General features: G+C 42.9%; 1 protein-coding gene across 1 annotated transcript in view; it reads left to right on the top strand.

Annotated features, from left to right (window-relative positions):
* The window catches only part of GRK5 (G protein-coupled receptor kinase 5), a gene marked incomplete at its 5' end in the record, with an annotated part of 47,597 nt that extends 20,705 nt beyond the window's left edge, over positions 1-26,892 (top strand). The window contains 11 exons of the mRNA XM_010179051.1: positions 1,797-1,889; positions 5,013-5,076; positions 5,632-5,772; positions 6,894-7,084; positions 11,290-11,327; positions 12,149-12,238; positions 13,467-13,675; positions 21,908-22,045; positions 24,403-24,540; positions 25,345-25,476; positions 26,293-26,892. Coding sequence (XP_010177353.1) covers positions 1,797-1,889; positions 5,013-5,076; positions 5,632-5,772; positions 6,894-7,084; positions 11,290-11,327; positions 12,149-12,238; positions 13,467-13,675; positions 21,908-22,045; positions 24,403-24,540; positions 25,345-25,476; positions 26,293-26,391 — 1,333 coding nt within the window. The remainder of the gene's footprint in view (positions 1-1,796; positions 1,890-5,012; positions 5,077-5,631; positions 5,773-6,893; positions 7,085-11,289; positions 11,328-12,148; positions 12,239-13,466; positions 13,676-21,907; positions 22,046-24,402; positions 24,541-25,344; positions 25,477-26,292) is intronic.
* Positions 26,893-27,271: the final 379 nt, after the last annotated feature.

Here is a 27,271-nt window from a genome sequence, read left to right as displayed (position 1 = left end):
CTCGTATTCACCAACACCCATTCCTTCGTCTCAACTGAAACGGATAAATGAGCCAGGTTTGAGACCTTGTTAATAAATATGCTGATCATTTCACATGGACTGAAACAGGGTCGAAAGGAAGTTTTAAAAACTTGCTGTTGGTATTTACTAAATGTACTGAATAATGTTAATTTTGGAAGAGTTCACAGTCAGACCAAAAAAGGGAGGCATACATACAAATATGAAGCTTGCTATCCTGTAGGAGCAGGAACGGGGATGAGTTTCAGACATGTCTTCATAGATAAGATCAGTCTGCAGGAGAAATGAGTGTATAACTCTTAACTTCTGCCTTGACCTTTAGTATTTTGACAGTCTAGTTCCACCTCCCTGCAATTTGCCCTATAATTTTGGCTTTGAATTTGAACATTTGTTAAAGCTTATTAAGACTTAGTTTTTATTTTATTTTGTAAGCTTGAATCTATTTAGAGGAAACCATATGATCTGGGACCAACCAAAACTAATGAAGACAACACTTTGACTTCCCAATACTGAATATGTGCGATTACCTGCCTGTTCCAAATGGATGGTGCAAGAATTACTACCAAAAAAATTCAGACAGCTGAGAAATTCCAAAAACTTTTGAATAGTAGCCATGAACAGGGAGGCACTAAACTGAGGAGACATGTTATTCATGGTGAAGTGTTTGCTCAGGTCTAGAACTGCCCCAGGGTGAGACATAGATTATCCATTCCCAAACCAGAGTGAGTAGAGCTTCACAGAGGATTTCCTCCTCCAGCAAAATCTAGAAATGTATCTGTATACCCTTAAATAAGGGTAAAGAAAAGTGTTTGTATGCACCAAGACAGAAATACTCCTTTCTTGTGGACATTCTACTCCCAAAACCAAGTTTTGTCCCCACCAATGCTGCCGGCAGAGGTGGATGGTAGCCCCTGTAAGCAAGGCAAGAACCAAACCCATCAGGTCAACAACCCCCTGTTAAACAACATGACCACCTTCATCTCAGGCAGCGCTCTCAGCTCAGCCCATCTCTTCTCAGCTCTGAACCCTTGGCCTTCCTTATGGGATGTCTGTTGGCCTCTGGCTGCTTGTTGCCCATCATAAGCAACATTTTATTTCTCACATTTGCAGACTGGCCTTTTTATTCTTCTATTTCTTTTGATTATAAAGACTTTGCATCCACTGCGTGAGCCCCAAAATTCATTGCTTGATCCAGAAACAAATCCACATCTCTGTTGGACTTTCTTTCCTCTGCTTTAATCTACAAAGCACGTAGCTGTTAAGAAAAGCCCTTTGATTTTAATCAGTTATTACTTCTGTATAGCAGGAATTCCAATTGCCTTTTTCCAATTGACTTTTTTTTTTCCTCAAAATAACACCTCTGCTGGTCCCTTTTTGACAGAAATGGGCTTCAGCCAGAAATTTTTAATCCAGATGTAAACATCCCTCAAAGTTTAGGAGCTCAGTTCCTGAGGGTGTTGTGTTAAGCCAGTCTTAATTTACAAACAGAAGGAAAGATCCTTGTTGTCTAGTGACTTACAGCCTTTGTACAAGTCCATTGAAGCCAGCAAGCCTAACCAGTACATATTCAGCTTGTATAAAGCCTCCTGTTATGAAATACATCAAATAGATTACTTTGTTCCTAGGTTGAAAATATGAGTAAAATAAAATATGAAATAAAGTAGAAGTAAAATGATCCTACTGTAGAAGAAGTCTGGATTTTTTCCTCTTGTTTTGTTTCTATTTTGCTCCAAGTTCAGGATTATAAAATATTTATATATTCTTTTCATCTGAGATAGATCTGTCCTTGACCACCTCAGTGGGGAACCATTCCAAGAATACCTAAACAGCATGTACTTCGACAGGTTTCTCCAGTGGAAGTGGTTGGAAAGGTAAGTATCACCTTTTTTTAAATTAAAAGTGAATACAAAAGGTTTATTTTCACTTTCCATGCAAAGCCTTTAAAATATGGTCAAAATTGGACAGATGAGATGGTACGTGTTTGCTCGCTTTCTTTCAAGAGATAAACAGTTCGGCCTTTCTGCAGCCTTACTGCACCTCATCCTAATCACAGAATCACGGAATATTAGGAGTTGGAAGGGACCTCTGAAGATCATCCAGTCCAGCCCCTGCCAGAGCAGGATCACCAGACCAGGTCACACAGGAACACGTCCAGGAGAGTTTTGAATGTGTCCAGAGAAGGAGACTCCACAACCTCTCTGGGCAGCCTGTTCAGTGCTCTGTAACCCTTACAGTAAAAAAGTTTTTCCTCATATTCAGATTGAACCTCCTATGCTCCAGCTTGCTCCCATTGCCCCTTGTCCTGTCATTGGCTGTCACTGAGAAGAGCCTGGCTCCTTCCTCCTGACTTCGCCCTTTACAAATTTATAAACATCAATGAGATCACCTCTCAGTCTCCTCTTCTCCAAGCTAAAGAGACCCAGCTCCCTCAGCCACTCCTCATAAGGGAGATGCTCCACTCCCTCCATCATCTAATGTTTGTAATTTACGGCCCTCTCGGTGCAGCAATTCTCTCCCACGTTTCACTGTTCCCTTTCAAGGTCCACCAAGACTCATTCCTCATTTCCCTGCGCTGTACTCCAGGGAAGCTCTCCCAGACAGCTCCAGGAAGGTTTTCCTCATTTTTACCATTTGTTTGTAAGTGTTCATAGTTAGAAGGTTCAAGAAGAGGTAATGGCTTTAGCCAGAGCAAGATGCCATATAGAACAGCCATGGTTGTATTTGGGTTAGACTCAATTTAACCATGAAGTCTCCAGCTGTGACTACCCAATGAGCATGATTGGTTTCCGGGATGTGTATAGTGCTCCTTCACCCTCCATGAATGTGCTTCCACCCATAAATACTCTCCAGCAGCTCACTTCTTAGGGACACCTCACTCCTGAAGGTAGCATGTAAGTAGCTTGGGCACGTTTTTTGCACACTATGCTTGTGCACAGCAGGTGAATAGGAAAAGACCTACAGCCTATAAAAAACAGGCATCCAAATCTCCTGCAATCTGAGAAATGTCAGTGGCCAATTTCACTGTGGGCCCTATCACAATGTTCTACTCATGGCACAGCTTGAAGGACACATTGCACATTTTTACAGCCTACCCTTGTCTGTCTAAGATACATAAGACACACGTCCAGCCTCTGGCTTTTGCATTTGCAAACACTGTGCCCAAGCAAGACTGAAACAGATGCTGCTCGCTAGGGAAGTGAAGAATAAAACAGAAAGCTACCCCAGAACAGTTCTGACTTCTAAAGTTCAAGTGTTCAGCTGTTTGTGTGAGGTGCATTAGGTGTAAATACGTTCAGCACTTTCAGTTGCCTTTCTGTTTAGCTACACTCTGAGTATGGTAACTTTTTTGTCTGGTCCAGTTATTACAATTATTAAATCACTGTAAACAGACAAAAATATGTCATGTACATCCTCATACCATATTTATTGGCTGTACATCTCTAAGCACATTTAATAACCAGGCAGCCTTAGTGGGTATTAATTTGCAAGGAAAGAGCTCTTTGCCTTGTCAGTGAGGGCTGTAGCAGACGTGTGCCGCTGGGTAACTGTGACCTTGGGTTGAGAGAAGCCCCAGTTTCCACAAATGGAATTAATTAGGGCCAATGAGTTAGGGCCAGATCCATGAGCTGTGTGTATCAGCGTGATGCCTCCGAGATCAAAGGAGCTGTGCCAGCCCCTCTCCCTGGAAAGCTACAAAGCTGCTGCACAGGAGGGAAGGGAAGCAGTGGGCAGAGGGGAGAGCCATTTCATGCCAAGACGTGCTCCACATGCCATCCTCACTGAATCCAGCCGTGACTCTTCCATTGCAATTAAAAAACCAGCAGATGACTCATCTCTAGCCAGGCTATTTCCTATCTGTTTTCACATTTGGGATGAGGAATTTTCTCAAATGCTTTGAGGATTTGTTTTTTCCATTCCCCCAACAAACGTGACAAGCGATTGGATGTGCCTGTCTGGCTTAAGAAGCCGAGAGAACTGTTTTTAGGATTAGCAAAGAGATGTTAGTAGCATGGAGTGATCAACAGCTCCTTCTGACAGCCTGCTGGCTCCAGCACAGCAGTCAAACAGTCCATTTATTCCAGGGACATCGTCGAGCATGTAGTTATCTCTGCTAATTGTTGCTTTTGCAGTATCTTCACAGACGCATGAAAATAGCGTCTTTTCCTCTTCTACTTTTGGCCTTCTGCATATTTTTTGTCCCTCACTTTTAAAAACAATAACAGCCATAAATGAAACTATTCACTTCAACGTTTATTCCTATTGTCATCAACCCCATCATCACTGTTGTGGGAACAGCCACGTTGTTGTGCTCCCTCTGCCGACTGGCTGCCCGCCCGAGGGAAGCAAAGCTGCTAGGAATAGTCCTATCGACTGCTGAAGGAATTGTGAAACTTCGGTGGTGGAGCAGTGGATACAAACTCGGATCTCTCCAAATCCAGAGTTCTTCTTCTTGACCTTAAAGAAAGCAGGAAACTGATGTGAAACAAGGAAAGAAACAATTCCTGGGGTTTTTTTAAGGTCAGGAATTGAATTTTGGATCTCTCTTTCTCAGCTTGAAGACCAAACAAAGCAACAAAGTGTTAGCCCAACACTACCCTTAAAAATTCCTATATGTCGTGAGAGTTAATACCTTGTTGGAAGCTCTCAGGCCTCCTCTTTGCTTAACAAAGGCCAAAGCTTGATAATGGAGATTCAGACCCCTCCTAAGATGCTAGCAGAAATTATACTGATGACTCACTAATGTGTTGTATTTTATTACAGCTTAATATGTTGGAATTGAAAAGTTCAAGCCATGCATAGTATTGAAGTAATGCAATTACATAATTATATATTATATTCTATTATGTGATTACCTTGAAATAATGTGATTATAGAATATTTATCTATTTTGCTTTTCAAAAGTATGCTCTGAAAGAAATAAATCACAGAGAGCGCATTAAATGTAGTGTGTCTTTTTTTTTACTTTTTTTTTTCTTAATTTCCTTTTCTTCCAGACAACCAGTAACGAAAAACACGTTTCGGCAGTACAGGGTACTGGGGAAAGGTGGCTTTGGGGAGGTGAGTAATTCTGAAAGTTTCTGTTAAAAATGTTTCTTACTTCTCAGGCGTTGCAGGTTACCGGAGCCTGATGCGACAGAGGCTGCTTTTCATTAATTGCTGACAGTTGTACTTAACCTCCCGTGACACCGTAATCTCAAAAGAACACTTTTGAGAATGGTTTTGTATTCGGCTGTTGTGCTCGCGGTGGAATTGGGGGTCCCACCCTTATTTGTGTGTTACTGATGGCTGGAGGTGGCTGCCTAGGCAGCAGGGGCAGGGGCGGCGCAGACGGGGCTGTGGCTGAGCAGATTGCGATCTGCGCAGACAAAAGGAGGTGGGATAGGAAGCAGGCGGAGGAAAATGAAATAATTAAACCATTAAATAATTAAATATTCCGCAGCAGGTTTGGAAACAGTAGTTGGTTCCCCAGCTGCCCCCGCCTGTGCCTTATTTGCTTCGCCGCCGTCTCGAACCTTAAAAGGACTAAATCAGATCAGATCGGGAGGAGGAAAGGGCAACCCAGACACAGCGTTTGCTTCGCTTTACCCAGCAATTGTTCTCTTCAATTCGCAGGTCTGCGCTTGCCAAGTCCGGGCGACAGGGAAGATGTACGCCTGCAAGAGATTAGAGAAGAAGAGAATAAAAAAGAGGAAAGGCGAATCCATGGCACTAAACGAGAAGCAGATTTTAGAAAAAGTCAATAGTCAGTTTGTAGTGAGTATTGAACTCCCTGCTCACCTGCTGAGCACTCTTCTTGTTCAATCTGATGTCTCTTCCAACTTCTGCTCCAGGAAAGGTGCCAGGAGCTGACTCCCTTCACTTTGCACCTTAGTCCTGCTCCATGCAGCTTTACCAAGTCTCATTTTAGTCTCTGGTCTGTGAGAAATGCACCAAACAAGGTGCCTGTTCCTACCAGGGAACATGATGCATTTTTTACAGCCTTGACTTGCATCAAGGCTGCATCAGGCTGAGCTATTTTTACCCAGTGTGATTACCTGGATTCCGAGTGTCTGGGAGAGACGAGCTTGGAGGAGACTGAAGGAGATTCAGCCCAAGTAAAATCAGAAGAGATTGGCTGGTAGGAGCATCTAGCCAGTGACCTGGAGCTGGTCTGCCTGATGTAGGGCGTTCCTGAGATCTACCAGCTCTTGTATTTCTCGAAAAACTTGCCTTAGATTTAAAAAAAAAAGAAAGGTATTGTTATCTCAGCATCCGTCATGTCCTTTATACTTATTTTACGAAACACCATGAATGCAACAGTGGCAAGAGGTTTACTTATCTCTCCAGAAGCAAAGACAATGGCACATACTTGAAAGTGATGGGTAGCTTTTGGCTTGTCTGATCATTCCTGGGGCATCCACCAGAGCCTCACAAGGTTGATGCTGAGCTCCATGCCTCAGTGATGGTCTGTTTGACCACCACAGGACTGGGTTATCTGGGCCTTCCTGGGATCCTGCTTGAGATGCTGGGTTTTTGAGAGCTATCCGGCAAAACAGTGCAGCAGAAGGTGTAGACTCCCTTGACTATTAAGTTTTCTCTTATGTGGAAAAGTACGTCTGGCTTTACTATGTTTGTCCAGCCTGTGAGGCTATCTGAGCATTAACCTTGAGGGTTTCAGATGAGGAGGAGGCTGGATTCAACAAATTAATGTATAAAATCGTAACATCTCATTTTTCTGTACTTTTAAATTGTAAGTTTGCTATTGTGATAAGGCCCATATCAAATTCAGTCAGTGTAGTTTTTCCATTTTTAGATAAAATCTTTGATGAAAAGTTAGTGCTTTCTTCTTAGCAGCTGACTGAACTGTCACAACTGTGTTACCAATGTTTTTCTAGGTCAATTTAGCCTATGCCTATGAAACAAAGGACGCACTGTGTTTAGTTCTGACCATAATGAATGGAGGTGACCTGAAGTTTCATATCTACAACATGGGAAACCCAGGCTTTGAGGAGGAAAGAGCTTTGTTTTATGCAGCGGAGATTCTTTGTGGCTTAGAAGACCTACATAGAGAAAATACTGTGTACAGGTAAGCATTCTCTTGAGTCTTAGGACTTCTTTTCTGGGTAGAAAAGGATTGCCTGCATCCCCCCTGTTCACTGTGGTGCTGTACAGCTTAGATACCTCAGTGCCTTGGCTGAAATTTCACGGAGCCTGGTACAAATACAGTATGATTCAGGAATCATGGAAGTTGCTCCACTAAATACATCCTGTCTAAATTAGAGAGAACCAACACAAAGCTCCCCAAACCCTAGCTCAGCATGCACTGGGTGACATAAGAAAATTATGGAAATTCCTTTTAAAAGAATTTCGTTACAGAATCTGGTTTCTAGTTGGAATGAAATGGAGATCATTCCGTTCAAGCCTCTACTTTAATTAATTTGATTATGTTGCGTTAGGGGCTGCAGCATTTAGATGTGGAAAACCCATCTCTCCTATTGCAGAAGGAGCGCAATTGGCCCAGGAGGGTGTTTGAGACACAGGGCATGGGTTTCCACTCTAGGACACCAACCGGTTTGATTACCTGGATCGGATGGTGCCGGTGGCCGCAACGTGCCAGCCCTGGAAGGAGCCACATCCGCACCACACGGTGGCTGGCAGCGTCCCACCCGCCGTGGGGACAGCCAGCGGGCAGGGCGCTGGCGGCGCGGTGCTGGGCAGGCGGCTCCCAGAGGGACACGTTTCCAGTTCTCCACTTCCAGCCTGGCTTACGGCTCCATGCGAGCACTTTTGCAGGCCATCCTAGGTTTCCTTGCTGGATGTCTCTGCTGCAGACAGAGTTCGTGTGGCTCTGTGAGGATTTATTTCTATTTTTTAATCAACGACTAGTGTAGTTGTAAACAACATTAAATGTTTGTATTGTGAAATCATTGCTGCTGGCATTCACAGCGGAAGAGGTCCTGTAAATGGCTTAAGGAACTTCCAAGGACAATGATTAATAGGCAATAATATGCTATTTTTAAAAACTAGGCCACGCTAAAGCATTTGATATGCCCGTGTGTAATAAGCACTATGCATATGCTTGTATACATAGAAATTGTGATTTTCCTTGGAGGAGATCTCTAGCAAAGTGGCCCTTGGTTGTCTCTCTGTCTCAGATCTTGTAAGCTGGCATGAGGAGGGCAGGCAGATAACGCGCTGCTTTAGTTGGCATTGGCCCAAGAAGGAGAATTTTTTCCCAAGGAACAAAATGGAATTAAATGTTTAATGTCAATTGAAAAGTCAAATAATGAGTGACTTGTCTGGCTTCCCTTTTCTTTAAAAAAACCCATCTTACTGCATTCAATAAAGTTTCAAGATATGTTATAGTGTTTCTTTAAAAAAGTAGTAGATCTGAAGCCTACTTTATTGATGAAAATGACTGGTACATTCATAAGGTGGCTGGTAAAATGCCATACTAATGCCACTTTCTAATAAAACAAGTTAGATCTGGCCACTTAACAGAGGATGAGAGAAATGGCATGCTACTTCCTTAAGCAGTTGTTTTCATGTTACTCTTCAAAGAGCTGCTAGTTTATACCTCGAATGACACATTCATTTCGGTGATGAATGATACTATACCCTTATGGGTGACATTTTCTAGCAGTATTTTAGGAGCATCTGCAGAGACCCCTAATTTGTAATACCACAGTGTGTTCTGGGACCCGTGAGAAGTGCTATATAGGTCAATAAAATATAGCAGCTAAATGTTACCGCTTTCTCAAGGTGAATAATTCATCGCAAAACACTTGTTCCTCAGACTTAATTTCATTTTCTGTGAACAAAATGCTTCTAAGTAAAACACAACACTGGAAAATACATCCCCATCTCGTGGGCCGGTGACGCACGCTGCGAACGTGACCCGAGAGAGCAACCAGGCTGGAGTCAGATTTATCTCATTCAGAATTCCCTTGCCAAGCATGGCTCTTGCGTTGTATTTCTTTACTGCATCATGTTAGTAAAGGTCAACGGGTCGATTGTTCATGGAAAGCAAACATAAAAAGCTGCTGGTTCTCCTTCAGTTATTTATATATATGTAAAAAATGTGTTTAAATTTTTATGTTTTTATACATATTTTTAATTATTTTTATTTATACTGTAGCTGTGCCTGGAAGCTCCAGTCACCATCAAGATCACATTGTCCTCAGCATTACACAAATATGCAGTAAAGCCTTGTCCACCGTGATTAATTGAGTTGTTTATGCTGCCCCGTACAACCAAACAATGTCCCATGGCCCATCAGGCGTGGGCGCAGTGCCAGCAGTTTATGTTTCAGTGTATTTAGGCAAGGCCAGTTTACACAAGGGAATCTGTGCCATTGGGAAGGAGCTTTGCATGTAACTGTGTCCACCAGGGAGTTTTGTTTCTCCTTGACATCTCAGTACAAAAATCACGATCCTCATGAGCCCTAAACCACGGCATCCTTGGAAGTGTTGACCATGCAAAGGAAGCGAGCCTTGATCCCAAGGAACTAGAAACTGGAAAACAGAGATGATGACTGATGTCTGGGGGAAAGGAAAGTCTGCTCTGGTTGCCCTAAATCACAGAGGACTGTAAGGACTGTCTCAGAGTCCTCCTGGACTCTCATTTTCTCATTCGAAGACAAAATTTCCCAACCTGCATGCAGGATTCTTGTCGTTTGGCCACAGCTTTAAGGGACTAAAAACTGCTGGAGCAGAAGACGAAGTAACTAATGAAGTCTGAGTTCTTTGAGAGAAGAGTTCTTAAGGGATTCAGAATAAATTTTTCAAAATAAATAGGAAATGCCCTCAATTGTGGTGTTCCAGCATTGGAAACCTCCTGCTGATAGGCAGGGAAACCCCACAGTGGTTTCTTAAACAAAATCACAGCTTCTCTTCATTCCACTGCCCTTCACATTTCGCTATTGTTTATTTGAAAAGCAGGCTTGGTAGCGCTGGGCACCCAGTGAAGTTTATCTTGGGAGGTCAAGAGGGTCTGGAGCAAGCAAGAAGAGGAGATTGTTCACAGTGCTCTATGTTCTTGCTTGAAATAATAAATAAAAACGAGACAAGTTTTGAAATTTTAATCTCAGCAGTGTCAGAACTGTAAAATACCCCTCTCCATTCACAGAAAAATTCACAGCACTGAAGTGGTGCAGCTTGAAACGCAGGGTGGGCTCCTGCTCAGGCTCTGTGCAGTGCACGGATCTCCTGGTGCGCGGGTTTCTCTTGTACGCCCCTTCCCTTTGCTCTTTGAAAAGAAACGTGTCTTGCTGGGAAGCTAACAGGATCAAGCTGGTGCACAAATGCAAGGAGGCCTTAAAAAATAAAAAAAAAGATGAGACCAAGCACTTTTTGGATTTGCACCAAGCGGCGGCGGCTGCAAAGTTGTGCTCAGCCCCACAGGTTTGGGAAGCAGCCGTGGCCAGACGAGGGGATTGAGGTTGACCTCAGCAGCATCTTGGAGCAGCAACTGGTGGAGCAGGAGTGGTGCAGACCAACCTTTCAGCAGAACGACCTGCCAAGGGTCTGCTAAATATATGAAAACTGAGATTATTTTAGTCAGAAGTTTATAACTTGGCCAGATTTGGGAACTTTTTTTTTCTTCATGGGACCAGAGAAAGCCACATCTCTGACATCAGTGACCACCTTGCTGATTTTCATGGCATTGCTCTGAACTGCATAGGCACTAAAGTTTCACGAAAGTTTGTAAGGAGTATTTTAATCTGGACACAGCATTCTCCCCCTCTGCTCCTCATTTTTCAAACTCACTGAAATTATTACACGTGCACAAGTGCATGTACACACATTCGCATCTTTGGTCTGAGTCAGATGCCAGGCATAGAAAATGTGACCCCAACAGACTGCTATTTCCATTTTCATATGCAAAGAAAATACTTTAAAATTTAAATATTTTTCATTTTTTATGTAAATATTTTTTCTTTTTAATAAAAATTTTTACAACAGAAAACGTTACAGAGATTTAACAACGCACAAGACTATAGGGTTGGTTTACAGGGCTCACAGGACTAGATGGATGAGTCCATTATAGGGTAGATTAGGAACTAAAAGCTTGGCTTAGTGAAAAAATGTAACTCCAGTTTAGAAAAAGACATATGGTTTCAGTCTATCTGTGAAATGAGTTGTAGAAGGGTGCATGGGTTTCATGAGTTCCTTGCTGTTTAAGTTGACACTCAATTGGTTTATTACGAGCAATAAATGCACTCACTCGCTGCCGTATGGTTATGTTATCAAAACCAGCTTTATACAAATAACAACTATCTTTCATTTTCAGAGATTTGAAGCCAGAAAATATCCTGCTAGATGATTATGGTAAGTCTCAGAGGTTTACAGAGATGCTTTCACAGTAAAGTAGATTAAGTTAGTTTTAGGATATGTATTGCAAAAAGACAAATAATGCTCTGGAGTGACTAAGAGGCTCAGAGCATGCTAATACTCCTGTCCTGGGGTGGGTGAAGTGCTGGAGCTCACCGCACGGAGGGGAGGACACAGCTGTGCTGCTCGGCAGGGTCTGCTCTCCAGAGCATGGCTTTGCTGGGGGTGTCTGCCTTTTTTCTTCCACCCTTCTTGTTGCAAGGCTGCCACAGCACTAAGGGAGCTGCGATTTCTAAATCTGTGCTCCCTATTCCATTTTCAAAAGCACCTTCATCCTTTGCTGAGCCAACTCTCGTCTTATGCAAACCCAGGTACCCGTTCGTTGCTGAAGGCAGCAATAATCAAATCTCGTGCTGACTTGCAGACCAGACGTAGCCCCTTCAGCCATCAGAGAGTCACAGAATTGTGTCAGCACATCCATCCACTATCGTCAGCTCAAGATGCTTCCCCACAGCATGCTCCTCACTGCCTTTCTTCAGTTGGATTTAAAGCATCTAACACAATCCACTGTAATCTGTAGCCTCACCATTAAAATTAACTTCACTGCGATGTCGTGCCCTTAATCATTCCTCGGTTTCTTATCAATGAAACTGCTCCAACTCAGCAATGCAGAACACTCTTTTCTTAAAATGTCTGAACAGTAAATTGCAAGAGTATTGCAGCAATGACAACTGTTGTGTTTTTTGGACTAATATGTATTAGTTCATATCATATTATTATATCTGGTTTGTGTTGTTTTGTTTCTTTTTTCCTTCCAGGCCACATTAGGATATCTGATCTGGGGCTGGCTGTTAAAATCCCTGAGGGTGAATCCATCCGTGGAAGAGTAGGAACAGTAGGGTACATGGGTAAGTCTTCAGTACCTCATCTGTTTGATAATCTGCTGAGATTGCTTGAGTTTTGGAGATCTTTCTGCCATGTAGGCTAAAGAAGAATAATAATAAAAAACTATTAAAATTCAGCTCGGTCACGTTTTCTGCAGCAACCCACCAAGAAGCCATGCTAGTAGAAATCAGATGTGGTCAAAGGGATGGACCATGGCAGCTCTTAATCAGTAAAGAAAATGAAATGGGGAGGCAGCAACTGGAATTCTAGTGATTTTAGCATAGATTTATTTTAAGAGGTTTATGTGCATAAAATAAAGGTTCCTTTCTAGTTGCTACTTTGCTAGTTAAAATGTATTTGACTATGATAAAATGGGTCTGTCTATAGTCATCTCGATCACGATCATCTTGAGTCTTCCCCTATGTGCTGGGGAGTCTGCACAAAAGAAGAGCAGAGATTTGTATGTTGGTAAAAAGCAAGATCCCTGGTTTAACTACATCTGTTTTGTAAATTCAATGTAATTCTTTTCATGCGTTCTCTGGGTGGGCATATTTCTTGGAGTAAAAATGGCTTATGCTTATTTGACTGAATAGAAACTAGCTGATGTGAGCCACTGTTACACCATATGGAGACTTTAATGAAGCAAGCAAATCAGTTTTCATTTCTAAATTTTGTTATCTCAGTAAGTTCGTGTGCACAGCAAGACTCTGTGCTTGTGAGCACCCGTGTGTGTTTGTACCCATGTACGGAAGTGAGGATGCCAGCAAGACAGTGCCTGTGTGCCCAAAGCACACTGGATGTCCGACACAAAATAAATGGATTTGTTTTTTAAAGAGACGGGAAAAAAAAGTCATAAATTGAACAGAAAGACAGAATTTGCTTTTGAAGAAATGTCACTGCTGCTTACAGGATGTGTGTTTCTATGTCATTTCTTCCCTAAATGGAGAAAACTGGAAACACTGTCCTTAATTCTTAGCTTCCACTTTTCTTTTTTTTCCAATTGGTCTGACTTGGTAGAGAAGTCATAAGACAGCATGCACGTGTAGCTTGGCATGCAGAGAGAAAAACATGGCACGTGGCCTGCTGCATTTTCTATAATGCCATCAACAGAAATCAGGAGGTATTTTATATTTTACCCCCCATTCTCGGTGCATGTGTATTGAGTCACCAAAAAGGGCCTTTTAGAAATTTAAGGGTTTTGCCCACGTACATAAGAAGCATTTCCACAAGGCACATCTTTCTTCTCCACAGCTCCAGAAGTGTTGAACAACCAGAGATACACGCTCAGCCCTGACTACTGGGGGCTAGGCTGTCTCATTTATGAAATGATTGCTGGGCAATCACCGTTTCGTGGAAGGAAAGAGAAGGTGAAGAGGGAGGAAGTGGACAGAAGAGTGCTGGAGACGGAGGAGGTCTACTCCCATAAGTTTTCTGAGGAGGCCAAGTCCATCTGTAAAATGGTAAGGGGCTTGAAGGCCCAGTGTGGCAGCTTTGTTAGCAAACTGTATCTGGCACAGTCTGAGCAGTAACACAAAACCATAGAGGGGCTGCAGATGAGGACTAACCGAGCTCATCTGCTGATGGGATGACTGCATTCTCTGTTCATTCCAATTGTGTTTATTTGTGCTTGCTTCTCCATGAGATTCATCACGGTCATCTTGTGTCCTCTCCAAAGTTTTATGGCCAAGGGAGCGGTTTCTATTCTCGTGAGACTCTGAATGTGAGTTTGCAGTCAAGAATGCATTTCTGTCTTTTATAATCTTGTAGAAGAAAATAAAAAGGACTTGATGATGCAAGACTCTCATCTCCTGCAAGGAACTGAAAACCCCATGCTTCCATTGTCTTTGGTGGGAGCTGGGGGTAAGCAGGACAAAGATTATGCAATGAAATTATTGGGACACTCAAATGTTGTCCCACCCCATCTCACTAACTTTGTTAGCAGCCTTTCCCTGGGGTACCAGGGTATCCAGCTTTTTTTAATACTGTTGAACTGCCCTTTAAAATGTTTTCTCACTCTTTCAGCTGGGAGTCATTGTCGTAGCACAATAGCCATGTCTGACAATGGAAATCCTCAAACCCTCTGAGAAATCTCAAAGCAGCGTCTGAATTCTTCAATGTCTTGTTGACATCCATCTTTAGAAGGCTGAATTGTAATTTGGAAGGGGATGTGGTCTTTTTCTTGATATTGTTTGCTAAAGAGTGAAGTCTCCTTTGGAGACAATGACATATCTGTGTATACTGCTAGAGAGAAAATGAAGGGAAAGAAAGGTCAGCAAATAGGTAGTGAGAGTTTCACCAGTATCTTGTGCAACAGGCAAGCAAACAGCATATCAACAACATCCTGATTGGCTGGCTTCATGAAGAGACACTGGAGTCTCCTTGCAAAATAATAATGGTGTTATTGCCAAGTATCACGCCTGGAAGTCATTAACTCACAGTGCACCAACTCATTGCTGAGTCCCTGGGGTAGTAATTAACTGACATCACTCTTGATAGATACTCTAGGCCATTCACTGCCCTTAATTGGCGATTCAGAGCCCCCAGTGAAGTTGGCGTGGGAGGATCTAGGACAGCCACAGGCTCTTACAGACCATTTCATGTGCTCAAACTGCCTGCCATCTCTTCTCTAGTAGCACTTCAAGTCCCACCAGGTGAGGAGCAGCATCTGCTGGAGTGGCAGAGAGTTTGTGCATGTCCTGTTGTTAGCATGAAATGAAAATGTCATGAGGCAAAAATTGTTTTTGTTGTTTGTTCTGTAGTTAGTTGCAGGCATGAGGCATAATAGAATGAAAGTATACTTTGAAAATAACCAACCCATGAGAACTTAAAGCTGAGAAGAATTAACTGTAGCATTGATGGGACAGTGCTGGAGATGACCTACTGCTCCCAGGGGAGTAGACAGTGAAGGTCATTATTGTGTAGTGGTCATTTTCATCTTCGAGCCATAGAGTCTATGGTTTCAGGGAGTCGGGGACCTCAGGAAGTCATCTGGTTTAGTCCCTTGCTTCAGGGAAGCATGAACTATAAATAAATCATTCCTGACAACTTGATCATTACTGCTTCACTGTCCAATTGTGTGGCATATTTATTTAGGTGGTCTGTGCAAACTCTTAATGGATCCAAAGATAACCCTGTCCTTTTTGAACATTAATGCATTAAAATTACTGTGCCTTAAGGCTGGAAGAGCCTTACTTCTGATATTGAGCACGATGGCATTTGTGGTTTTCCATCCAAAAGTCATTTATTTTATCAAGTGTTATTTTTAAAAATGCATGATCCAAACATGTTTCCTCAAATTCTTTTTGCTCTTTGTATTGAAAACCAGAACTTTGATGATTTGTATCAGCATCTCAACAAGGAAGCAAAGAAGTGATGATGAAGTACTCATCATACCTGCAAAATTAAGCATAAAGTAGCAGTACATAGATATAAATTGAGCTTTCACAAAGTGCCAGCACAAAAGGCTTTCCTGCAGTGGACTCTTCAGGGCAGGAGTGAGGAACACCGCATTTCCCACCATGTCACCTAACCTCGTCAAAGCTTACTCCATGAGCTAACAGCATCTCCATCAGGAAAGATATTATCTTCATTCATTCACTCATAGGAAAACCCTTCAGTGTCACCCCATGTCAACCTTCCTCTCCTGGATGTTTATGCCCTTTGCATTTTTGCAGGCACATATCATAGCTTCCATTAATCATCATCCATCCCATATTTCCATGTTTCATTTTCTAAGTCATTTCCCATAAATCAGACCTCATTTTGGACCGAAACAGAGATGAATAATAAATAATTAGGAACAGGGGCAGCTGGCTTTCTGGGAAGCTCCCCAACCCATAGTTCCCATATAACATAACTGGTTCATGGTGTGTTTTTTCTGTGAAAAAATCCAATCTTTCTAGGAAATGCTCCCTGTTTGTTGTTGTTATGACTTGTACTTCATTGATGTACATGCGTGTTTTCCCTGACAAGTGCAGTCTTGCATCCAAAGATGTGACTTGAAGTGCATTCAAGTCAACAGTGGTAGATGGGCCCCTCTTGCTGCACTGTTCTGTCACTCTGTCACTGTCTGCGTTTCCCGCAGACTGTCGTCCTGCTGCTTTTTATTCCTGCAGCTTCCATTTTACTCCACAAAAGGGATCTCTGATTGGAGGGTGCAAAGAAGATGGAGCCAAACTCTTGGTTTGATGCCCAGTGACAGGTGAGGAGGCAATGGGCACCAACTGAGACACAAGAGGGTCCCTCTGAACATCAGGAAACACTTTGCCATGGTGAGGGCAGTGAACTACTGGAACAGGTTACCTAGAGAAGATGTGGAGTCTCCATACTTGGAGATATCCAAAATCCAACTGGACACAGCCTTGCCCAACCTGCTGTAGGTGACTGCTTTGAGCAGAGGGATTTTTGATCTCCAGAGGCACCTTCCAGCCTCAGCTGTTCTGTGATTCTGATCTCCATTCCCTTCCCAAAGTGCCTCCCCAACCAACTAAAAGATAATAGGCACCTCACACACTTCAAGGTGCTCTTCAAATGATTATCATTGCTATTGCTAATAATAATAATAACAATAATAATAAAGCTTCTGTAGTAAGCCTTTGCAATAAGCTTAATTATCACCATACCTGAGAGAGGTTTGACTCTGCAGTTGGCTGGATTGGGCTGTGATTTCATAAGCACAAGCAGTGCAGTATACGGCCATTTATGTCAGTCTGGCATCTCCAGTTCTCACACCACTGTCTTGTCTTATTTAGTAATTGAGAGGTGACCACAGTATTACTTTTCTGTTCTCTAAAAATTGTTAAAAATAGTATGTTTACTTCTGTTTCAGGGCTGAAATTTATCTAGGTGATCCCTTATGCTACTTGATCAGCTGGATCAATGGAAGTGGTTTTACCATTTCCCTTTTCTTCTTTCCCGAGCAGCAATTTTTTGCACTCTTCTCATACAAAAAGTTTCCTTTACTCCTAGAGTTTTAGGACTAACATCTTAGGCCTTGGAGTTATTTATGACATGGTATGTATGATCTGGATATGAACTGACTGATCACATGAAGATAAATAAAGCAGTTCTTTGGGGACTGTTGGCTTTTTTTAGCAATCCTCACAACAGTTGTTTCTTTTTGTAAATGAAGCAAAACAAAGCCATGGAAAAAGTCTCAAATGTTGCAGAGTTTGTACCCCCAGTGGGGATCGAATGAGTGACATGCAAGTATCAGAGAGTTCTTTGTATCAAGAAAAAGCTCTTAATGTAGCTTAGCCACTGCTACTCAAGACTCTTCTTTAAAAGTCCTATGCTAGCCATGCTTTGCCCATAACTCTGTAGACTAAATCCTGCCCTCATTTCCACATATTCAGTGTCATCTGAAGCCTTTGTTACCAGGACTTAAATTTCTGCTGCTTGATATCAACTTCATACGTGGTTGGATGGCCTAAGCCATCTTCAGATCTGAAGCTCTGTGAATTCTCCATAGACTTTGGCTGTGGAATTACACATAAATTATGTTTGATTGGCTCATTGCACTACTGTCCCAGGAGGGCTTGTCATCAGCCTGATGTAGTTGCTTTTGTTCTGCTCTCTATTCATACTAAATACATCCTTTGATACTGAATTAAATAAAAGTGTAGAGATTACTTGAAACATATAGCAGTTATCTCTGTTTTCTGTATTTCAAGGATCCGTATTTCAAGTTATTACACACGTTTCCTATTGCAGAAAGCTGCTGGGGCTGCAGGAAATGGTACAAGACTCATTACTGTTTGGAGAAAGGAAGGACTTGCCCTTCTGGAAAATATTCTAGTGCATGCTATCACTTGATATCCATAACAGAAGCCGGGGAAGTGCTTGGTTTCATCTGCTGCCATCTCTAGAGCTGGCTGCAGCTACAGCTTACCAAATTCCATTAATTTCTTGGTTTTATTCTCCATTGGGACACTCCTGTGACTCTCTTCAAGAAGACAGCTGCTCCCCTTCAGCAGGGTTTTGCAGGAGAATCTCCTCCTTTCTGTGATCTTTCAGTCCCAGCCCATTCCCTGTGGCTTGTTCTCTTTTGTGTCTTTCAGTCTGTAGTGGCCAGCCACCCACCAGCAACTGCATTCATGCCCCAGAGACTTCCTCCTTGGATACAAGGTTCCTGAATAGTCCCTTGTTTATCACGAAGGAGTCCAGGAATCCCCAGACAGGCTTCTTCTGTCCTCAACTACCCTATCTTCTGACCACATACTTCAAACAACTTCTAACACTTACAGCCTGGCAACCGTAAATTTCCAGATCAGCTTGATCTTCCCACTTAGTCCAGAGGCAGGAGAATTTCTGGCTGCACAGAGAGGACAGTAACCCCCTTTCTTCCCTTCACACCTGGCTTGTAGAGCAGAAACTGCAGAGGTCTCCTTTATCATCTACAGGCAAGTCCAAATCTACCCCTTCCTGCTACAACTTGCTCCTTATACTTGCTCCAAAAGTATATCAGAGCCACAAGTAGTAAAAGTAATCCTTCTCCCTTCAGATTCTTCTTTCCACATGTCAAGAAAGTCTTCTCAACATAAGAATAGAAGGTCAAAACAACTTTTTTCTTCTCTGCCCAGCCACAATAGAGCAAAGCAGACCTTGACTGGAAATGCCAAAGCAGTCCTCCTCATGTAGGCTAAATCCAAATTACCGTTGGGATTTAAAAACAAAACAAAACAAAACATAACAAAAAAATCCACAACAAAAACCTTTTTCTCGAGACCATGAGAGCTTGAACTCTCATGCAAGAACCTGAAAGGTTTCCAGGCAGAACAGGACCTATGGGTGTTGGTGGACAGCAGGATGACCATGAGCCAGCAGTGTGCCCTTGCGGCCAAGAAGGCCAATGGCATCCTGGGGTGTATCAGAAGGGGTGGTTGTAGATCAGAGAGAGGTTCTCCTTCCCCTCTACTCTGCCCTGGTGAGACCACATCTGGAATACTGTATTCAGTTCTGGGCCCCTCAGTTCAAGAAGGACAGGGAACTGCTGGAGAGAGTCCAGCTGAGCTACAGAGATGATGGAGGGAGTGGAGCATCTCCCTTATGAGGAGCAGCTGAGGGAGCTGGGTCTCTTTAGCTTGGAGAAGAGGAGACTGAGGGCTGACCTCATTCATGTTTATAAATTCGTAAAGGGTGAGTGTCAGGAGGAAGGAGCCAGGCTCTTCTCATTGACAACCAATGACAGGACAAGGGGCAATGTGAGCAAGCTGGAGCATAGGAGGTTCAACCTGAACATGAGGAAAAACTTTTTTACTGTGAGGGTGCCAGAGCATGGCCCAGGCTGCCCAGAGAGGTTGTGGAGTCTCCTTCTCTGGAGACTTTCAAAACCTGCCTGGCCATGTTCCTGTGTGACCTGGTCTGGGTGATCCTGCTCTGGCAGGGGTTGGACTGGATGATCTTCAGAGGTCCCTTCCAACTCCTAATATTCTGTGACTCTGTATTCTGTGATTCTTTGAAAGCAAAACATCCCTCTTTCCTTCTACCTGTGGAATGTAAGCTCTAGAGAAATGCCCTGAGAAATATATGTTCCTATGTGCTGGATCAATACAGTGCTGTATCCCATGAATCTGTATGCTCGGAGGATGGTGAGGCATAGAGGTGTTTCTTCAAGTCTTCTTCCATCTATGAACCAACCAGTCGTGGTGATCAGTCAGACCAGATGTCACCACCTAGACAGCAGCAGAAACAGAGGAAACTCTGAGGAAGAAAGGGACATTGCTATTCAGAAGCTGGAAATTGCTGTTGTGGCAAGAACCACCAGCTTTTCCCCCATCCCTCAATCCATTCAGTCTCCTCTGGCTATTGCTACTGCTGAGGCAGAAGGAGCTGAGCAGAAGACTTCTTTATGTCCCACAAACCCCTTCACCACCTCTTCTGGCTGCTTGGCCCCTGCCATTGTAGCTTGCTCAGGACTATCTGAAGGATGAGCTCTGCATACTCGGTGCATCCTGAGCCTGTCTCAGGCTGGAAATGAGGCCCCTAGCAAAAAAAAAATGCAGAACTGAGGAGGCTGTGGAAGTCAGATAAGAAAACCACCGATGCCCAGGGGGTAGCAGAGCATTCAGAGAAGCCTCAAGAGCTGTGACCCTGTAAATCAGTGATAAGGACAAGAAAACTCGGCTCTAGACAAACAGCAGAGGAAAGATTACTGACCTCCCATGAGCAACAAAGAGTTCTTTCAAGGTTCCTGCTCCTAGAGATTATGTGGCTGAGGCAGCAACACAACCCACCAGTACTGGGGCGTACTTTGAGCGGAAAGCCTACAGGCAACATCTCCAGACAACTTTGCCTTAGTGGAGGAAGCTGCCTGGCTCCCCGTTCCCAACCTCCTGCAGTGCTGCACTGAAAAACTTCCTAAAACACTTCTTTTTCTCTCTGACCCTCCCAAAGCTGTTTGCCTCCTGCTCTCCTAAGCAAGCCTCAGCCAGGTGCTGCAAGGTCTTGCTGTTATTGTATTCAGCTCTGCCGCTCCTGACCAGGCCCTGGCACTGGCCAGGCCCTGGCACTGGCCAGGCCCCACTACCATTTTCTCAGCGCGACAGTGGTGTAGGCCCAGTCTGGGAAGACATAGCCTTCCTCTGGAAAAAGGCCAGTGTTTTTATGCTTTCCCTCCTCTATGTAAGAGAGCATCATGTAGGCATCCTCAAAGACGAATGGAAGGAAAAATAAAAGGAAAGAAATTTGTAAACCTTCACTTTTTAGCAGTTGCCTGCAGTCAGTGGTACATTTAGAAAGGTCCCTGTCCCAAGGGATGGTCTTTTTGCACTAGTCATTTGCATTCTCAGCTATGCCTCTCTTCAACTGTTTAGATGTGATGTATTCAGACAGTGAGTTAGCTTACTTGATTCTATGCGTATGATTTAAAAGAAGAGACATTTTGGTGAAGATTTGGCTACGTGTTCTGTCTCCTCATCCACCAAGAAGTCTGTGCCAGAATTGTTTTTCCATTGAACTTGCAGATCATTGGTCTTGCAGATCAGTTGGTCCATCCACATTCCAGGTCCTACCACCCTTGTGTTTGTGTTTGTGGACCTGTTTATCAATCAGATCAAAGATGCTGATTTCAGTTTGTCTCCATTGCTCCATCAGAGGTACCTAGGTGCTCTGCCCTTCTCTGAAAACAAACACGGCTGAACTGAGGATGGTTTCTGATACTGGCTCCATGGACAAAAGTCCCCTTGGGGTCAGCAGAGATAGGCCCATGAGCACAAAGGGTTGGTTCAATGGGTTGGTGTTGTGTGATGTGCTAGGATATACTGCAGCGGGTGGAGGGAAATGCAATTTGATGGTGATGTCACCCAGCCTAAGTAACACAGGAAAATTATTCTTACAAGAGTAACATGAAAAAAAAACCAAACCTGAGAAAGAGCACATGGGACTTATGAGTATGCATGTATATATATTATTATATATGTCAGACCTCTTTTTGAAAGTGCTTACTGAAAGTAAGCAGAAGCAGCAGTCTCTGTTTTGACTGTAAACACTTTATAGGAGGTAATTTTCAAAGGGTTTCACCAGTGTAGAGCAGTGCAGTCCTAATCCATTTAACTTTGGCCATCAAGTAACAGCAATTACAATTCCCTCCTGTGCTTCCCTCTGGGCACATTCAAACCCAACAGGAGATAAAAATATCTTTGTGGAGCTCTTGCTTCTCCGACATCCTTACCATTCCTCTTGATGTGTTTCAGCTCCTCACCAAAGATGTGAAGCAGCGGCTGGGATGCCAAGGGGAAGGTGCAGCAGAAGTGAAGAGGCACCCCTTCTTCAAGAGCATGAATTACAAGCGGTTAGAAGCAGCAATGCTGGATCCTCCCTTTGTCCCTGATGTAAGTACAATAGGAAGAAGTGGCCTCTCTCAAGACATTTGTTTCTAAAATAACTTTTCTCTCTTAGAGCTGTCGTCACTCCCTGTATGGGTTGCTGCCCTAGGAAGATGTGATAAGGTGCAGGGCTGTAGTGGGCAGGCTGGGAAGGAAGAGGAGAGCTGCTCTGCAGAGATGTGCATGCAGGGTGGGGGTGGTGGGGCTTGATTCATTCCCACTTACTTTACCACAGTCGTCTGGTGTGACACTGGAGGCACCGCTTGATCTGTTCATGCCTCAGTTCCCAAACTTTAAACTGGGAACCTTTGTGCTGCCTTACCCCCAACAGTGGTGTGAGAATAAATATGTTTAGGACCAGGTGGTGCTCAGAATAATCAGCAGTGAAAGCCACATGTATGCATACAGATACATAGATTTATCTGCTGAGACGAAATCAGAATTACAAAGTCCAAAGCTTCAGGGAACTGAGGAATGGACTGGATCATCATCAGTACAGGGAGTCTGGACCAGGTTCAGGTATCAAGTGTCACCCTGAGCAGAGGAGGTGACTTGGACCTGAGAGAGCATTTTGAACTTGTTGGTGTTCGTGGGGCAGGGAACCCGACACTGAGTCCTTACTGGGGTTTGCACACCAGTCTCGCACATACTGGAAGTCTTTGTTGCATTGGCAAGAACAAAACTTTTCCACCCTTTTGTGGTGTCGGTCTCTACCCCAGTGCAGAGTTATCTGATTATTTTCCTCCTGCAGGGCTCTCTTTCTGGCTAGACCCTCTATCCTTAAAGTTCCCATATGGTTCTAAGTAAACACTGCCATTTTAACATATTAAGGAAAGTAACATCTTGGCAGCTCTCGTTCACATTGCTGCAAACTCAACCAAACCAAAGTGGTCTGAACACTACAAAAGTTTACTTTAGCTGCTCTGGTTTTGCTTTACATTTTACTATGCGGCCTAGTTATTCCTGCCAATTAGCCCATGGTGTTACGACCTGCTTTAGTGGGAAGAAATAGGAGACAAGCTACTATTTCTTTCTGATGTAGAAAATTAGAAAATTCTGGGCTCAAATTTGGGATCCGCCAGAGCGTATTAAAAGCTTAACTGTGGCATGTAAGGCCTGGAAGGCACCTCTTATAGACATATTTGCTAAAGCAGAGGCACATAAATTTTTATGGCTATTTATTGGGAACTCAAGAGCTGCCCCTAATTTAATTTATTTGACATTTCATCCATAGATTTCCAAGTCTTTACTGAAGTCAGTGGAATCACCCAGAGCTATATAGCCAGTGGCAAAGGTTTTAATCTAACCCATGTCTCTCCATCCTCTTCTAGACCACTCTGTCTCCACAAAAATGTTGTGGGTTGCAGCCGTCAGGAATGCAGAGGGATGCAGCCTCAGCAAATAGAACTTCCATCAGGAATAACTTGATTTGTTTGGTCACACTGCTCAGGTCTAGATAAAATACTGCCTGGTTGGACCTCTGGGTTGTGCAGTCCTGATAGACAGTGGGATCAACACGTGCTTGAGTTGAGCAGGTCAGGCTGGTCCCAGAAACCACCCCTCGATTATCCCAGTGCATCAAGGGATAAATGTGTTATTGATGGAGCTCTCCAGGCATGCAGGTGACCACACTATGACAGGTACCAGTGAGGACTATTTCTCCTTTCTGTGGCTACCTGCTGGAACAGAAGCTAGAAACAGCATCACTGCAAAGAGTCCTGTCTCTGTCATCCCAGAAAATTGAGTAGTTTCAAAAGGCAAAGCCATATGACTATTTGTTTGAAGAAAGGCAGTCAAGCTAAAAGAGTTAATGGAGGTGATTCTGGACAGCTTCCAGCAGCTGAGCTATTAATAAAAACAATGGGAAAATGCCAAACCTCTTCTGTTTTCTTTAGCAATTAGTATACGCTCCTTTAAACTTTTCAGCTGCAAACTCCCCAGCTACCTGAGCAGAAGGTCCCTTTTCACAGCTGTCTCCAGTGTGTCACTCATAAACACTCTGGTTTTCTGTTGTTCCCTCTCTAAAACAAAAGACTACCGAAGGATTTGATTTTTGTTTCCTTGCTCTGTCTGTCCTTTCCCCCTCACCTCTTAACCATATGGTATGGTGGATGACTAAAACCACTTCGGCTGCGCTGATGATTTAAAGACTTCAAAGTGGGAAGCTTAACATGCTTGAAGCAAAGTCAGCCTTTGATGATAAACATGCGGGCAGAGCGAGTCTAGAGAAGCAGGATGCAGATAGTCACTTGTTGTTAGGCGTTCTCACTTGACTGAATCTGTGAATGAAACACATGATCAGCCTCAGAAATATTTTTTCTCTTGCTATTTTGCTTTTTTTTCCCCTTTGTCTGCTGAGCTAGCCCAGAGCAGTGTACTGCAAGGATGTGTTAGACATCGAGCAGTTCTCCACAGTGAAAGGAGTTAACCTGGACCAAACAGATGATGATTTCTATTCCAAGTTTTCCACAGGATCAGTGTCTATTCCATGGCAAAATGAGGTAAGGATGTATCATAGTAAAATTACTCCAATAAAACCCCTAATACAGATGGTTTAAGAGGAGCTGTATATTTCCACTAATATATGGCTACTGGATAACTTTCCAGACTCTAATGCTTTTATAAGTTACAAATGGCCTCTTTCAAGATCTATAATGTACCACAGATGTTAGGTTCAGGTGACTGTATCTGTTGGCTCTGCACGTTTGTGTAAATTGGCAAGGATCCCACTGTACTTCCTTCTCCTGGATTTCTACAGAGGTGTTTTGACAGCAGCTCTGAGGAGCTTCCATGGGAGGTTCCTCCGTTGGTGACCCTGACCTCACTCGTTGCCTTGTACCTGCAGCAGGTCCCAGCTGCAGCAGTATTGACTCTGGACCTTCAACTGCTTCAGGGTTTCCAGATTTGGGTCTTTGTTTCTGTTTGATGTCAAAACACAGCCAGCAGTGGGTTTCATAAGCTGACACTGGATCAAACAGCAGATCCACTTGGGCAGAGGGGTGCTAATAACTGGGATTTTGTGAGTGTGCCTGTCTTTACCCAGTGTTCTCCACAGTGCTGAAGAAAAGAACAGAAAGCTTTATGGGGCAGCATCTAATAAGACTGATGTGCAATGATGCAGAGCAGACTCAACCTCTCTTTTTCGTACATCCTATTTGCCTTCTATAGCCACCAGCAGGAGTTCAGCTGTTAACTCTCCTAACGTATTGCTCAAGCTGCTGGTCCTGATCCTGACTTTGAGCAACTGGAATATATTTAATACAGATGCATAATTTCCTTTTTTCTGTCTTATTCTATTCCACTAGATGATAGAAACAGAGTGTTTCAAAGAACTGAATGTATTTGGACCAAATGGTACTATTTCACCAGACCTAAACAAAAGTTACCCTCCAGAGCCACCCAAGAAAGGATTGCTACAGAGAATATTTAAACGACAGGTGAGATCTTTTATGTCTAAGACAAGGAACCTCCCATAGATGCCCATCCATGTTCTGGTGATATTTTTGTAGGAGAAAGACAGTATGTCTTAGAGAGGCTTGCTGTCACAGTTACCTGGTAATTTCCTGGCTAACACTGCCTATCCCAGGTTTCCCACCTAAGTCTTGTGATTTTTTTTACCATAGGAAGTTCCAGCATTTTTCATCAGCTTTGTTTCCAGTGGTTGAAAACTTCTTACCCAAACTAATTTTTAGTGATGTGCTAAAATACCTTTTGAAATGTTTGTATGGCTTTGATAAGTTCCTTGTGAAAACTTTTGATTTATGTGTTAAAAAGAAAAGAAAAATGCAAATGTTGAGTGAAGTAGTCATGGCAGGAAACAAAGACTCTAGAGAACAGAGCAGACCAGAGAATAAGTGCTATAGAGCTTTCCTGAGGCACTATGGCACCACTCATAATCTAAATAAAGCTCTTAGACCAATCTATTTCTGTAGGGTTAAAACCACACCTGAGCATTAGCAGGTATCTTCTGTATTAGTCAGATTTAGCAGATACTGACATTTTGCAGTGAATTGATTTGATTCCTGGAGCTGGAGTGAGACTTCTTTGCTACATTCTTCAAGAACTGCCATGGTCCTCCTGACCTAGAGAGAACACAGGTAAGAAAGTGAAGAATATTTTACATTCAAAGATCTTCAAACGAAAGCCTTGCAGTCCAGTCAGTACGCTATCACCACAAAATGAACGATGTCGGCGTAAAAGAAAGCATGGCTTATTTGGGGAATCTAATTGTCACTGTCTTCCTCTTTCTGCAGCATCAGAACAATTCAAAGAGTTCTCCAAATTCAAAGGCCAGTTTAAATCACCACATAAATTCAAATCACGTAAGTTCAAACTCCACTGGAAGCAGCTAGTTCCAACTCAGTTTTACGAAGCAAGGTGTTGCATCCTTCCACTATAATCTATGGAGCTTCTATGGATGAGGGAGTCTCCACCGTTGAGTGAAAATAAAAGGATCTCCCAAAAATGGAGATTTTCTATCCATTCCTTCCAGTGGAGCCTCGCATTTTAAGAAGAACTTTCCACTCAGGTCTGTTTTTGGAGGTGGCACTCAAGACTGTGTGAATCAAATTTGTCTATTTAGAACATTGCAATAGAAATTCAATGAACATGACTACTTGCACGTATTTAAATAGCATCATACTAGAACTGAATTTTGTCTTTATTATTTTTAAAGAAAAGTTTTGTAAATTTCTCTATTGTCTCAGTTTACATTTTGTACATTTGTATTTAAATGAAAGTCAGACTTTGGAGGTGTATATTTTCCAAGCAGCAGCTGTAAAGCCATGTGTTTTAAGACATTTTTTTAAAAGAAAACAAAATGTGACTCAAGACTTCCAGAGCCTCAAACGAGAAATCATTCTTTTTAGTAACTCTAGGAAATTATTCATAAATCACTTTACCAGACTGGGTTTTATTGACATGCATTTTTATGGAGCAGTTTATTCTTAATTATTTTACATCTGTATATTTGGTTTACAGCAACACTGCATACATTTCTCCTCTTCATTAGTTTGTAATGTCTCGCATTAAATGCTAAAAGACAAGATTTTGATGCATTCAAGAATGCTACTTGCTATGCCTAAGGTTTGTGATGTCATGGGACCAGCACAGCTGAGATTTGCACTTACATTGTGAGCTCATCAAAACCTTTCTGGTTAGAAAGGGAGCCCTATTTTAAGCCCTTCCCTGTCACTAGTTTTTGTGCCATTTCTAATGGCAGCAAGAACAAAG

Source organism: Mesitornis unicolor, unplaced genomic scaffold (assembly GCF_000695765.1).
Source record: "Mesitornis unicolor isolate BGI_N332 unplaced genomic scaffold, ASM69576v1 scaffold10932, whole genome shotgun sequence".
In the NCBI taxonomy this organism is placed as follows: Eukaryota; Metazoa; Chordata; class Aves; order Mesitornithiformes; family Mesitornithidae; genus Mesitornis; species Mesitornis unicolor.
The sequence above is the reverse complement of the archived record's forward strand: the minus strand, read 5'-3'. Positions and strand labels throughout refer to the sequence as shown.